We start from the raw sequence: 15,205 nt of genomic DNA on the forward strand, positions 1-15,205 counted from the left end.
AAAGACTACAAAATATTGTAGTCACATTCTAAAGAGTGGTATGTTATCAAGCTAAGTTAAGAAAGCACAGAGAAAAAGACTTCATGGGGGAACAGAGAGAAACAAGCCATCCTTTCTGTTAGAAGTGTGTCAGTGTGTACAAAAAAAGTCATACTGCTTCTAGGGTATTAGTGAGAGCTTTCTGAATCTACTTCCTAAGCAAGCCCGCTATGTTTTAATATGCTAAGGTGAAGTTGCATTCTACAACATTTAAAATTTTATTACATAGAAATCACAACACCCTAGTTGGTGTAGCATTAAAAAGTAATGATTCAAAAAAATCAAGCTGGCATTACGTTTTTAGTGTAAAACCAAGAGCTGATATTCACCACCCACTTGTTTCTAGGTAACTTTCTTAACACCAACTAGAATAAAACATCCATGAAGCTAAGACTGGGAAGTCCAGATATACATTTACTTAGAAGTAAAAATAATAAAACATCACTACTGTTACATTTTCATATTTGTTCTATTGTTCTTTACCTTAATAGCTTTAATGGCAGCTTTTGTGATGAGAATCATTTTTGCTCGGGAAATAGGAGGTTTCATCTCCATCAGTGAAAAGAGCTGAACAGAGAAAACAAATATTAAAAATGTATTCTGAAGTTTAAGCAGTTAACCAAAAAGACAACCAATTGATTACTGACATTCCACACTATGTATCACCACAATGCTGGCTGGCCCTTGAAATGAAGAGACTAACAGGCAGATCTTTCTTTCTAGGCAATGTTCAAAGCTATCGTCCTTATGAACTAACCCATATTCTCTGATTTACCAGATTTTGATAAGGCTGCTGTCAAAGTTCCATTTGTGTCCAAAAATTAATATCTGCTAGCTTATGGTATGGGAACTTGCTATTTTACAAAAACAATATAAACCATAAATAACTGCAGCTTCATTTCAATTAGCCTGGGTATCTGTTTACCAAATAGAAATATTAGGACATCCCTACAGATAGGGAGACTGACATAATCCTATAATCTTAAAATAATGTGCATACAAGTATGACAACTTTAATCCATCAAGGTGATCAAATCAACACTAAGTTTTCAAATTATCCTGGCATTGTAAATGTCTTCAATGGAGATGTTTACCATTTTGTTTGCTGTGACCATACCGTATTATTATTAAAATTAACTGCAACAACTGTTTTGGAGAATCCTCTGCACTATTCTCCATACTACTGCCACCCAGTGGAAACGTTAATTCCCTAAGGACAAAGTTTTCAGAAGTTACTAGTCTTTATAGATGACAGTTTGAGGCATTCTGTGAACTCAACTTACAGAATAATTCTGATCTCATTTCTACAAACATAACCCAGGCACACTATTTCAAAGAGTCTTAATCATAACAGAATGGCACTCTTCTTAACTTCTGATAAGACCATTAAGCACAAAAAGGGATCCTGCAGTGCTAGATTTAAATACACTTTTAAAGTCTGAATTCACAGAAAGCATATTCTGTATTCAAAACATGTAGGATCCAGGTAGGATATCCAGCTCTTGAAATCTGAAAGTGTGACTCTAAGCAAAAAATCCTCAAGCTTCATTTTCACAAATAGCATCACCATGACTTAAATCTCACGTGTGAAGAAATTTATTACAAAACACTTAAAAAATCTTGGACCTAGACATTCAGAAAAGACACCACTCTGTCTTCCACTATTGACCGTAACTCTGAAAACAAGTATTAGCTTCACATTTCAGAAACCAAAACTAAAACTTGCACACAGAACTGTCAGGGACGATGAAACGTCTGTGAAGGGCTGAACACAGAAATTTGAGGGAAGAGGGACATTTTCCTCAGGACCCCAGCACCACCTGAACAGCTTGACATTCCTGTACTTTGCTTCCTGGAGAGCATTTTAAGACAATAGGGAAATAAAACCAAACCGCTGCAAATCCTTTAAGTAACAGTCCTGCAGTCTGGCGCTCATAAGCATGCATGCACACATACCAGAGGACACCAAAACCCAATGCATATTTCACCAGTTTCTGTCTACTCTGAATCTACAGTGAATTCAATATATTATCCATAAGCTGCTGTTGTAATTTCACATCGTAAAGTAACCAGTTGCAAAAACTACACCATATGCTACACTATGTTTTTATGGCATACTGTACACACTTCTGTTCTACTAGTCATTAGAGCTGGAAGCATAATCCACATTGGCTTGTCAGGACCATTCTCTCTTCTCCAATCTTCCTTCCCATCTCCCAGGCAGAAAGAGAAGCCAGGACATCCCAGTACTACTTTTTAATTCCTCCTTCTTATCACAGCTCATGGTTAGGTGCTCTGCTTCATTAAATATTATATCCTGTTTTCCCCATAAACTTAACTTCCTATTTAAGCTGTGGCTTACTAAAGGTAGAATCATTGTATTGTCATGATTTGTATAGTGCAAAAATAATGGAGATCTTCAACATCTCCTACAAACACATGAACACTTTTACCTTGAAATATTCCCCACAAATCATAGAAAAAATGGTTTTGCATTACGTAATTTGATTTTGCTCTTCACAATAAAGAAAAAAAATAAGAGTCCTTGAATGCTAGCCATAAATGTAATCAATTATTTTCCACAAAGCAAAATAAAAGTATCTTCATTTGACAGTGTAATGGAAAATAAGATGTCATTTAAAAATTTATCTCTTTATTTTTCTATTAATTTAAAGTTCCAAGATACTTGTGAAGTGACCAACCTACACAGATTTAGCCACTGCCTCAGTTAAGGAAAAAAATGCATTAGATTAAAAAAATTGGCCAAATATTTAAAGGCAAGTAAAGTGATAACAAGACTTAGAGCAATACAAAATGAAAGCCTTCTACCAATAAAATACAAAGGATAGGCAAAAAGGTATTTATTTTTTTAATTAGATTCCTATTCCAGGAGATATGAAAGAAGAAACACTGTCCTTCAAGACAGTGGTAGACAAATACCTTTTCCAACATCAACATCAAGTCAAGACCATGACTCTTCATTACTAATCTCCCTAAAAGGCAAGTTCAAGTGCCAGAGTGTTTGATGTTTAAAGCCATTCAAGTTGTAAGACATACTTCAGCTAACATCCCTACTTGCAGAGAAATCACAATTTTGAATCATATTTCTTTAGAATTAAGTGCAAAGACTCTTGATGAACAAAGTCAGTGCTATTATTAAAACTCAGGAAAATATGTTTTAAGAGGTTATGAAAGACAAAAAAAAAAATTTCCAAAACCCAACACCCACAAACAAACCACCAGAAGGGTGGAAAAATGAGACAGAGAAGGAAAAAATGAGCCCACATTGAGACAGGCACTCCATATCCTTTCTTTTACAGACCGAGAAGCAGCTGGTCCTCCAGAAAAAGGAGCCAGTCCCATATAACAAGAACAAAGAAGCCAGTGTGAAAGCAGCACTTCAGCGTTGGTATTTCAGGAACACAACGAGAGAGAACCAGGAAACTGGGAAACAGGAGGACAGAAGATGACTATAAGCAAGTGGCAGCAAAAAATAAAACAAAGTGGCTTAAAAGGTATCCCAAGAATGATGTTGCAACTCGGGGAAAAAGAGAAAAAATAAAAAATCCAAGGAGATAGAAACTGCCAGAGGGCAGGAAAAAGGGAAATCAGGTAGATACACTGAAGTATCCAGGGAGGATGCAAAAAAGAGTATGGTAGCTTGGAGAAGTCATTAATTAAAGAATACAAGAGGCTGAAACTTAGGCTAATAAGGCAGGAATAAACAAGAGCTTTGGAAGAACAGGCTTGAGCAGATGACTGCAAATTGTTCCTTTGCTGTTACAGACAGCACTGTGGGCAACAGCAACAAAAACATAGTAAAAGCAATGAGGTCAGTACACACAGATATTTCCATCTCAGGATGAACTACAGCTGAAACATGCATCAAACTGAGATGTATATATTTTTATACACAAATGCACACATATATGTATATGCATATATATGTGTGTGCGTGTGTATATATATGTATTCTGTCCTCTCTTCAAACACACCCCTGCATCACTATCTCTTGGAATAGCACATGAAAACTTTGTTGCCTCTTTAAATTTTCCCAAGATTTTAGAATACCAAATGACTATTTTAAAGCTGATTTTTATTTAATTTTCAGTATCATAGTTACATGTGTCAAAACCATGTTTTAAAGATGAGTAAATCTAAAATTTAACAACCTTACTAGTTCCACATGGATTTTCACTGTTAGAATGGGAAAATCACTGTTCAGTAAGATGCCCATGTACTTTACATTTGCATATGTTCAATTAGAGTTGGATCTTCTTTCATACGCATTTCCCGAACGAGTATATGAAAAAAAAACCTATTTTCAGAGGACCATTCTTCCAATAATAGATCTAATTCCTCAAAGGGCACCATGATCAACTCAAGAAACAACCTAGACACAAAAACTTACACTTCATTTAAAAAATAAAAGAAATGTGATGGATGTAACAAAGGCAACGATAATTTGCAGCTTGAGAGTGTTTCCAATGTACTGCCTCACAACAGGAGCCTGTCCCTGGAATGTTCTGCCCTGTAAAGCTTGACCTCCTAGAAATGGCTTGCTGCTTTTACTGACCACAGCTGGATGTTTGGAGAAAAAAAAAAAAAACAGCCGCTCCTAGTTGTTCCCTACCTTCCTTCCCCATATAGCGACACCACAGGCTAAAGAAAAAAGCAGTTTAGCTCTGCCTCTATTTCTACTGCCCACCACCCCCAATCCATTCATTTGGCAATGAAAACCATCCAGGGTATCCCATTCACTAGGATGGGGGGGGTACCACAGGGCAGGAGACAGCAAGGGAAAAAAAATTAAGTTAAACTTTATTTTTACATGAGAGCTAATTAATCCAAAGACGATTCAAGACTTGTATCTTTATGCACTTTTGATAATTTCAATAGTTTAAGAATTATCTTCTGCTGTCTGTGTGGATTCTTTCATACACAAGGAAAAACTAATGTAGAAAAACTAGTTGAAAGGCTTAGCCACAAAATGTTACCAAAATCACTAAGGCAAAGGTCATAAGAAAAACTTTCCTATTTCAGTTATAATTGTCTCACCTGTTGAAAGTAGTATGAAAAAAATACACTTTTGTTTTACACCAACTCTAGCTTAGGATACAATTTCAATTTAAGAATTTCCAAGCATTTCTGGAACCTCCCTCCCTATATTTGAAAGTCTGTGCACTGTAGCTGCACATGTTTGTAAAAGCACCATGTTTTTAAAGGGAATCATTTCCTTGTTGCTCTGTATCAACCCATGTACTGCAAAAAAATGGCATTATTAAAGAGCCTACTAAACTCAAGCCACAACACAAAACACTAATTCAAGAGTATTTCTGCATACTTTTCACAATACGGAAGTACAGGATAAAATACCTATGAAGCCAAGAACTTCAAAGGCAGAAAAATCACCTGTTCATTTTCAGGCTAATAAACGCAATTAGGTAACAAAGATGAGCCACTCACTAAACCATAGCAGATAGCAAAAGGGAAACTATCCATATTGCCTACTATTTAAAGAGCAAGCTAGTAACCACCCCCAAATTAAAATTCAGTCTAAAGTACAGAAATACTATAGCAAACACAGGGCAGTAGTGAACTAAGAAGGCCTTCCAACTCAAACTGTAGAACCTGCTCCAGCTCATAAGCCCCAGGTGAGGTGTACTATGAGGTAATGGGAAAAGGCTAATAGGATGATGGCCTTTAGTTTTCAGTCCTTCAAGCAGCAAATTATTAATTTCTGCCATTCTACAATTAATGCCCTTCGATGGTCTATTTCACACAGAAAACTGAAAACTATGGGGTTTTGAAGGAAAGGGAAGAAACAGTATTTTCAAATATACCCACGGCCTTACCTTATAATCCTAAAAAGACAGCATGTCTGGGCACAGCATGTCTTCAGAACAGGAGCAAGTTGAAATGTAGGAATGCTATCAGCTTCACTTTGTTACTGAAGTCATTACAAGAAAAGCAAAACCAGAGAGTGATGTGTGTTTGCCAGTACACAGGTGCCAAGGCGAAAATGTAAGACACATGGTCAGAGAAAAAAAAGCAGCTCATACACCTTCCAAACCTGAAACTACTAGGAAAGAAGTGAGACAGTGTTATCCAGTGAGACTTACCCCACTGGCACAAAAGGAAAAAGATCAGGCTTATATCCTTTAGGGTGTCTCGAGCTTCATGTATGATCTTAAGTCTATTTATCCATTTTATGCTTGAGATAACATAGTAGGAAGGTAAAAGTACCTTTAAGACTTGAACGGACTTCCCTGACTTTGCTCTCCTGCTGAAGTTTCTTTGCCATAAAAAGGTCTCTTTATTCACAAATAAAGAGGTACAGCTCCATTTTATATACTTACTAAATGAAATGCACAGAAAAGAAGCAGCACAGATAGAAGCATGATCTACTGAAACACACACAGTGTTTAGTGATTAGTGGGTATCAAGCACTCAGGTCACTGTCACAATACTGGGGTTCAGTCTTCCCTTCTCCAGTTGTCACAGAGCTGTCTAACATGCCCTCAACAATTTTATCAAGTCTTAATGTGTCCGAGAACATTTCACTAAGTAGGCTCCATACACACATATGTCATTGTCAGCACTCTGTAAATTCCTTCTTTTTTTTTTTGAATGTATTTTATTTATACATTTAGAAACCACCCAATACAGCCAAACTATGTCACTTACAGACATATAAAATTGTAGTTATTTGTTCATGTGCCTACAGAAAATAAAAGGATGATGGAAGATGTGACTAACAAGAACAGATACCACACTATTTTGTTAACAAAACACCATCACTATTAATGGATGATCAGATCTTTAAAAGTCCAGTTTTAAAAAATACACATGGGTCCAAAGCAAATATGTTAGCCACATACATTTTCCTTCCTCTATAAAACTCATTGCTTCCTTTCCTCTTCAGGTCCCTGTTCTTCCTTGAGCAACTAAGAAAAGGAGGAAGATAATGATGTCTACTAAACTTCTGTTGCTAAGCTGTATCTCAGAGGATCAGTATAACTTTTAAATTCTTGACCACCAGCTGTGAAGCATACTGAGTATTAGGTGCTGATGAAGGTAAAAGATCACCATAAAATTCATGTCTGTCAGGCTACATTCTCTGGAAAATAAAGTGAAATTTAAATTTGACCAGATATGAACCCCAGGCAATGAAGCTAAATAGTACCTCATCAGCTAACCCATTTCTGTGGCTTAGAAAGACCATTCACAAATTCTGAATCATTGGGGAGAAATATCTTTACAAAAGGCACGCATATAAAAATGACATCATAAAAGTAGACAGAACAGAATTTTGTTTTCTACACAAATGTTTTTGAAACTTATCTGCCTCTTAGGATCAGTGCTGAGCTCTTAAGTCCAGCATGCCTTCTGAAAAGCTATTTAGCTCATTGCTTCTCTTACCAAGAATCTCTACGTGAGCCACAGCTTTCAGTATTCCTGGAAACATTCAGTCCAGAAGCAATAGACACAGCTCTTTCAGATTCACAGCTATGATGACCCTTCAATACTGTGATACAGTCATTAAAGCAGCAAAGCAACTTCCATCCCAAAAGAGCTGCACACTACTTCTGCAATAATTTCAGTCTGGGTCTCACAGTTTAAAAAAGGGACTAAATTCACTCCAAAACTCTAATAGCACTCTCCTATCTTTCTCTCCCCTCTACCCCATCCAAATAGCACTCGAACTGCTGCTTTAGCACTCTCCCAGGACACGTGGGAGGCAGCACTGACTTAAAAATACAGCCTACTGCACCTACTGGAATATGGCAATCATCTTAGGCAGCTACCACAGGTAGCGGCTTTTACTGTATTCTCAGAGACAAAGGGTGCCAAAATGCACAGAAGACTACATTCATCTTTCCTCCAACCACAGATATTGGCAGTTGTGTCCTTGCTGCTTTGCCATACAACAGAGGGAATCTAACTGGGGTTCATGAGTTCCAGTAAGTGATGAAGAACCACTGTGAAGGATATCCTGCTAACCTCTATTTATAGGACCTGCAGAGGGGAGGGGAAGAACAGGGAGCAAGAGATTGTAATACAACGTGCAAAATGAAGTCTTACCGTTAGCGTAAGATAGCTATACTGGATCGAAAATACAACTATCCAGTTCACTGAATATGATAAATAGTAAAGGAGAAAGCTATAGCTCTAACTTTAAAGAAACAGCCCACAAAATATCTATCCTGTTTGTGATCTAGGGACGCTTAAGCGGGATATCAATTGTCTGAGTGGTACACATAAGCTACTACCAACATGAGACACACCATTAAGTGAGTACACTGCATTACTCAATACAAATACAAGATTACAAAATAGGAAACTTGGCCTTATTCTACTTCCAGAAGCAAGACTGTGAAGAAATCTCAATTTCTAACTTTTATAACCAGTAAACTATCCTCAAGTTTTTCAGATTAAAGAAAAGGAAACACATATCCCCTAAATTAAAACATGACAAGGATTAAAACCTTTATAAACCATGGCAGATGTGTGGTTTTGGTGGGGATTTTTTGTTTGTGTTTTTTTTTTTTAAATAAAAATGTTTACTTGTTTTCTTAAAAACATCACAAAGTTTTACACCATTATCAAGTTACCTTCTGTGATTTACTTACACCATACTATTAATTTAACACAATATATACATTTAACAGTACAAGAACTCTAACTCATTCTTCCAGGATACAGTTCAAATTAATTTCCTCAGGGAAAATATGCTATACTACATAACTGTCAAATCCCACCTATTCAGTTGGTTAAGATCTGCTCAGAGTACAACTGGATAAAAATACAGCAGCAAACGTGTTTGGTCAACACAAAAAAATGTGCTTGCTCCTGTAGAAAAATGAAATTTTTTAAGACGTACATTTACTGGTAAACTTGCATTCAAAATATACATACAAAGAACAGAACTAAGGGAATGGGCAACACAATCGAACATGATCAAATTACGCAACCTAAGTTACCACCCATTGCCAGAGTCAAACTAATTGACTCTTAAGCGTTCTTTCCTAGCTTGCCACAATTGCTAAGTGCAACATGCTAGCTCAAACCTCTGTATTTTTTACCTTACAATTCAGATGGGCAGTTAAGATCACGTACTTATCACAATTAGCTGACAGGCAAAAACTTGTTACTTCACTGCAGCGTAATCACACATACCGTCAGAAGCCTATAACCCAAAAGGCAGAAACTGAACTTCCGAGTAGAACTGGAAGCTAAGCCATGGTTTCTACCCAAGAAACCTAATGGTTTCTACTGGACTGGGTGAACAGCTTCAGCCAAAACAAAACGGTTTAAATTGCATAAATAAAAGTGTTACTGGTGCTTTCCTCTTCCTCGGTAAGCTCTTTTGTCTGAGAAGGGGGTACCAAATGACTAGCTTAGAGGATGCCAAATTTACAGCCATGATTTGAACTTGGACCTCCCACCATTCAAGAAATTGCTGTGATAACCAAACCTACTCCAGAAAATCCCAAGTGATCATACCACCTGAAGTGATATCTCCTCCTTTATGTAGGCTGGCAAAGAGCTGACAGCTGCCACCTCCACAGAAGACAAGACAGTAAAGCCAGAAGTGCATCTCCCCTTGCATACATGGGAAGTCCAGCACAAAACTCATGGCTGCTGCAGTTAAAGTTGCAATTATAAAACCACAATTCTCTGTCCACAATAGTAGTGTACAGCCAGCAAGTTAAGGAATTCTTGACCTACAGGGTATCTAGTAGGTCTTCGCTGCTGAAGCTATTCCACTCTCAATAAAATAATTAACTATTCAGTGAACAGACTGGTACCTCTGTAGTCCTCACAACATCTACGCCTTATAAAACAGTCTTACAGACAAAGTGAGTTCTCACACACTCACTAGCCTGTGCTATTCCCACCATTCTGTGAATAACGTTGAGACCTTTTGTAAAACAGCTCTTTCACTTTCTCTGCTTTCACTGAGAAAGCACAGAAATGGAACAATATCTGACTGTAAATCTTACTCTCCCCAAAAACGTTTGAGATGTTTCACACTTTATTTTAGTATGTTTTGCATGCACAGCTTCAGGCAATACATGCTGGAAAGTTAAGAGAACGGTTTAGGAACTGGACTTTACGTTCTTAGCTAATACCATAAACACGCGTTCTGAGAACAGGACAGCAATTAGACAAACCCTGAATTTATTAACATGCTAGCTTTACACATAAGTAGTCCTATGGAACTAATCATATGAGCAAATGATTGCAGAACAGGGATTTTAGCAAGTATAGTCTTCTTCCCCATAACTGATGTTCAAATGAAATCCAGTGTTTTACTACTTTTCAGCAGCCTGCCATCAGAATATCAGTCAGTATCTCCACTTGTATCAAACAAAATCATCACATTTTTACTATATCTGAGAGGAAGATGTATGAAATAAAACAGAGCCATTTCTTAAAGCAGAGATTAGTCACAGAATACCAAGAACACTGCTTTCGCTCTAGTCACGCATACTTTCACCACCGGATCAGCAAAAGAAGTGGCTTTTATTGTTTAAGAAATACTAAGCACTGTCTGTACAATTAAGTTTTATCAGGTAGCAACATGTTGAAATGAATGAAGTGAAAGCAATCATCTGCGAGAACATGCGTGCCATTCTATTTTAATGTGTTTGGGAAAGTTGCTTTTTACCCTTCCATACCACTGGTTCAAAAGAGCACAACAGACCCATAACCAGGCAAATAAATAAAAATAAACCCATTAACAGGAGACGTATGCTACCTATTTTTCACTTTGTACTTCTATAATTTTGTTAAGGATGACTAGATTTTCAGTTGTGTCTGTGTGTGCATGACAAGCAGTTGCAGAGAGTGAACTTTACACAGCATGACTTCATCACATGAGAGGAATCTGCCATTTTTCCTGTTTCTGTTCAGCAAACATGCACAGCAACCTAACCTTCAAAATGTATTAAACACTCTGGAATAGGTTCTGGCTTAGCTTTAACTTATTATCTGCAACGAGAATATGCATGTTCTATAGTCCATACAGGATCTGCAAAAGTCAAATCATCAAACAGGCAGGAGTGTCATCTAAACCATTTTAAGTCATGTGTCAAAAACTTTATAAAGTAGAGGCTGACATATTTTGTTATATAGTACGGGAAAAATAATCACGGTCCATTTTGGTTCCAATTCCGATTGGCTAAGGATTCAAAAAAAAAAAAAAATCAGAAGAAGACAGGGACCTTCCTGTGTTCCGTGAAGGGAGGCAGGTCGCCTTAAGCTTTCCAACCTACCTCCCAAGTCCCTAATGCGGCGGTCGATCCCTTACTCCCATCCCCAGGCGCCGTTTCTAGGCCGAGATAAGCCCCCTCGCAGTTCTCCCTCTCTCTCGACGCTACCCTCAGGCTCTCCGTTTCGCCGCCTGTTCGCACGGCGGGTCTCTCGCCAAACCACGGCGAGGAAACGCAAGTGCCTCGCGCCCTGTAACGCGGCTTCCCCCTCCTTAACAACGCGCACACAGCGGGAACGCCTCGTAACAGGGACCCCGTCTCGGCCGCTATCCTGTGGGGCGAGGAGGAAACTGGGGGAGGGGGGAAGAGGGGGGCAGAGAGGGGGGCCCGAGGATCCCCTCAGCGCCCTCCCCCCCGCGCCCGCCCCGGACCGTGCGGGAACCTGGCCTGCGGCGTCGCTCGGGGAACACTTCAGGCCGTTGCAACCGCCGCGGCGGGCCTGACCCCGCTTGCCTCCATTTTACTCAGGAGACTCGATCTATCTCCCGCCCGCCACCCCTCAGGCCAGCGGGCAGACCCCGGGTCGAACCAGGCCGAGGGCTGCCCGGGCCCTCCCCAGCGCAGGCCTCTGGCGGCGCCGCACCGGGCCCGCGCGGCCCAGAGCCGGAAGCCGAGCGCGGGGGGGGTGGGGAGCGACAGCGGCCACCGTGACCCCCCTGCCCCGCCGCGACGCCCCGGCTCGTGCTCCCCTCCCCCCCGCTCCCCGGTTCCCACCTCCTGGTTGAAGGCGTTCACGGCCTCCATGTTGGCGGCGGCGGCGGCGGCGGCTGTTGCGGGCGGGCGCCCGCGCGGGGGAGGGAAGGAGGGGAGGGGAGGAGGGGCAGCTCGGTCCCGCTTAGGGGCTGCGCGCAGACATGGCCGTTTGGCGGCGGCGGGGCTCGTGCTTTCCCCTCTCCCTCACTCGCTCCTTCGGTGCGGCGTCTCGCTGGCAGGGCCCCGGCACAGACCGTCTCTCCCAGCGGGATGGCGGAGCCCACGCCGCGCACAGCACCCTGGGATCGTACAGGCCTCCCGGCCCCGCACCACCCACAGGAGGGGGGGGAAGGGGGGGGAGGGGAGGAGAGGGAGGGAGCGCGCGCGCGGCGCGGCAAGGGCACCACGTGACCCGGGGCCGGGTTACTCCCCGGACCCCGCCATGTCAGCGGCGGCCCCGCCCCCGGGGAGGGGAAATGGCGGGGATGAGGCTGGCCGCCCTGAAGTGTCTTGGCTCGTTGCCCGGCTCGGCAGCGTCCTGCGGCTGGTCAGCCGCTTCCCTCAGCCGTCGGGCGGGCAGTGGGGCTAGGACAGGAGCCGGGAGGCTCCGCGGCTCGTCCCCTCAGGGGATGCCGCGGCTTCTGTGGTGTTGCTGGGGTGGCCTGGGCCGGGCTCGGCTCCGGGGTGTGGGGTGGGTACGGTGTGCAGGGTGCGCGTATGGGCCGGCGAGCTGCGGGGGGGCTGAGATGAGAGCGGTGCCGGCTTCCATGTGTACACTTAAAAATTGCCGTTTCGTTAATCCCCTGTGGTCGTGTCTCGCAGGTGGCACGCAGCACGCACTAAGCCCCGCTCTGAACAGAGCGAAGGGCCGGCACTGGAGTGTGTGTGAAACCTCGCGTGGCCGATACTGTCACGGTGGAAGAAACTGCGCTGCTTGCTTAAATGTAAAATAGAGCGAAGCTGAGAGGCTGTTCGTAAAGTTAAGTGTTTAGCACCGGTAAAGAATATGGTTAATAACTACCTTCAACAATGGGAGCTAGCGTTTTATGAGAAAACCGCATGTATGCCACAAAGTGTAGTTTCAAGGACATTTTCTAGCCAGTGGCATCTATTTAAGAGCGCATTTGTCAAGTGCTACAGTAGAGTATTTATACCATTGTCAAATCATCGCGATTTGGGGTTTGCAGTGTTGTGTGACATGGCATGTTCAAAATGTTACCGTTTAATTTAACAATTTCTTTGTTTAACTCTAGTCCAGTATATCAGCAAGGGAGTAAATTGGAAAGAGGAGACTCAGAATGTTACAGAAATTTCACAGAAAGTGTATTTGGTTTTATTTTGTGTTCTGCTGGTGAACTGTGCCTGGTGTTCAAGTTGTTAATCAAATGCAGATTACTCTCAGGAGTTGCCTCTCCCTGTCACCGATAGATGGCTGTCCAGCAGTTAACCCTCCTTAAAAGCAAATAGTTTGAAATCCAAAGAAAGTCGTCAGAGTGAATGGCCACTTGAGTAGAGCAGAACTCTTGTACTACTCAGATTATGAAATGCATAAGGCGGAGTTTGTGTACAGTTATTTATATGGCTGATATTCAGAGGAATTTTTAAAATAAGTTCTAGTGGCAAATGCAGAGCTCTGTCAGATGTCATGAATTTTTAAAGGTTGATCTTTTATCAGGAAAAGAAAATAGTTTTAGCTTTCATTGTCCTTTTTCAAAGAAAGCTGCCAAGCTTGAGAAGAGTGGGGGAAAAAGATAATATTGCCCATCTAGTGTCAGCATCTTTGCTTTTTGTGCTTTTTGCCAGTTTCAGCAAGGTAAATTACTTGATACATAGCTTTTACTACTGTTCTTGTTCATGTCACTGCCTAAAAGTTCACAAAAGGTAGCTTGTTCTGCCACCTGAAAAATAGAAACAGCAAAGGTAGACTGGGAGTATGTGGTGAGAGGTTGAAAAAATGCAAATTATCTCTGTCCAGTTCTTGCATCCACTAAAAAGCTTTCTGAGATGTAAGAATTATTTCTTTGAGGGCCCTTGATTTAGGGAGAGAGAATGAGTGAGAATAGACTTCCTGAATTGGTGATTCATTTTCAAGTTTGAAACCTGTATGCTAAATGGTGACAGCTGTTTCTATAATGTTGAGTACCTGACATTATGTTCTTTTCCGGATATACTTGGTAATACAAATACAGCACTCTCAACACACTACTAGTAGCTTATAAGAGTACAGGAAAAACAAAACCTTCCAAGGACAGGAAAGGCTGCCAGTGGTCCTGGAACATAACATTAAATTTGGGAATTCTTTTATTAAAACTTGAAAAGTTTTTTATATTATATATTTGCCTTTCATAGAGTGTCACTACAAGTTCTAGAGGTGACTCCTCTAAAAAGTGAGTATTAAATACTTTCAGTTTTCCTCATTGCTATTTATGTATTAGATATTTTTAAATCATGAATCTTATTTTTTTTAAATCTGCTTTTGTAGTATGTTTGTAATCAGACTTTGTGCATAATTGGGTTTTATGTAAATGGAGGCGGGGGGGTGACAGCAGGTGTGGAAATAATGTAGACACACCCCAATGTGTTTCGGAATTGGCTAGTACAAGCATGCTGGTAGCTGCAGTGCCTTGGTGCTTTATGGGCTAGCTGTGTTAGTGCTTACCTTGCTGTGCTAAGCTCTGTGACCATTCACCTAACAAGCTAAAGTCTGATGTGGTTGTGTCTGTGCTATAATGTGGTCCTTGTTCTGCCTGCAGTATAGATAAATCCTTAGGGTCTGTAGACCTATCCCTGGCAACTTCTGTTCATTGAGAATTAAATTCTGATTCCTCAGGGGCTGAATGTTAGGATTTGGGTGTGGGAAAAGGTGACATAGGTTAATTACTGCAGCTTTAGACTTAAGTCTGGGTTTTACTAGGCTATGGCTTTGCTATTCAAAGCAGATCTGCTTCATCAAGGTAATACGCTCAGTAATTTTGAAGTAAAATTTGCCATTGCTTGGATTGTATTGTGATTACCTATAGAGACAGGTGACAATTGTGTAACTTCTTAATGAAAAGCAAGTTCTTCTCATTATGCTTTTGTCAATTTTACACTTGCAGGTATTTGAGTATGCAGTAGGTTTATGATTTAAAGTTGCTTTTATAACAATGTTAAGCATTGTATAAATACGCAGTGTGTGATGCCCAGCATTGTGT

At 40.9% G+C, this 15,205-nt stretch overlaps 1 protein-coding gene across 1 annotated transcript in view; it reads right to left on the reverse strand.

The window, feature by feature from the left end:
- SCAF4 (SR-related CTD associated factor 4) overlaps positions 1-12,780 on the reverse strand; it is a gene marked incomplete at its 5' end in the record, with an annotated part of 47,967 nt that extends 35,187 nt beyond the window's left edge. Inside the window, 4 exons of the mRNA XM_082008658.1 lie at positions 523-606; positions 12,033-12,085; positions 12,165-12,437; positions 12,711-12,780. Of these exons, the coding sequence (XP_081864784.1) occupies positions 523-606; positions 12,033-12,085; positions 12,165-12,437; positions 12,711-12,780 (480 nt within the window). The remainder of the gene's footprint in view (positions 1-522; positions 607-12,032; positions 12,086-12,164; positions 12,438-12,710) is intronic.
- Positions 12,781-15,205: the final 2,425 nt, after the last annotated feature.

The sequence above is a fragment of the Phaethon aethereus genome (genome assembly GCF_964289735.1).
Source record: "Phaethon aethereus genome assembly, chromosome: 1".
NCBI classification, from domain to species: Eukaryota; Metazoa; Chordata; class Aves; order Phaethontiformes; family Phaethontidae; genus Phaethon; species Phaethon aethereus.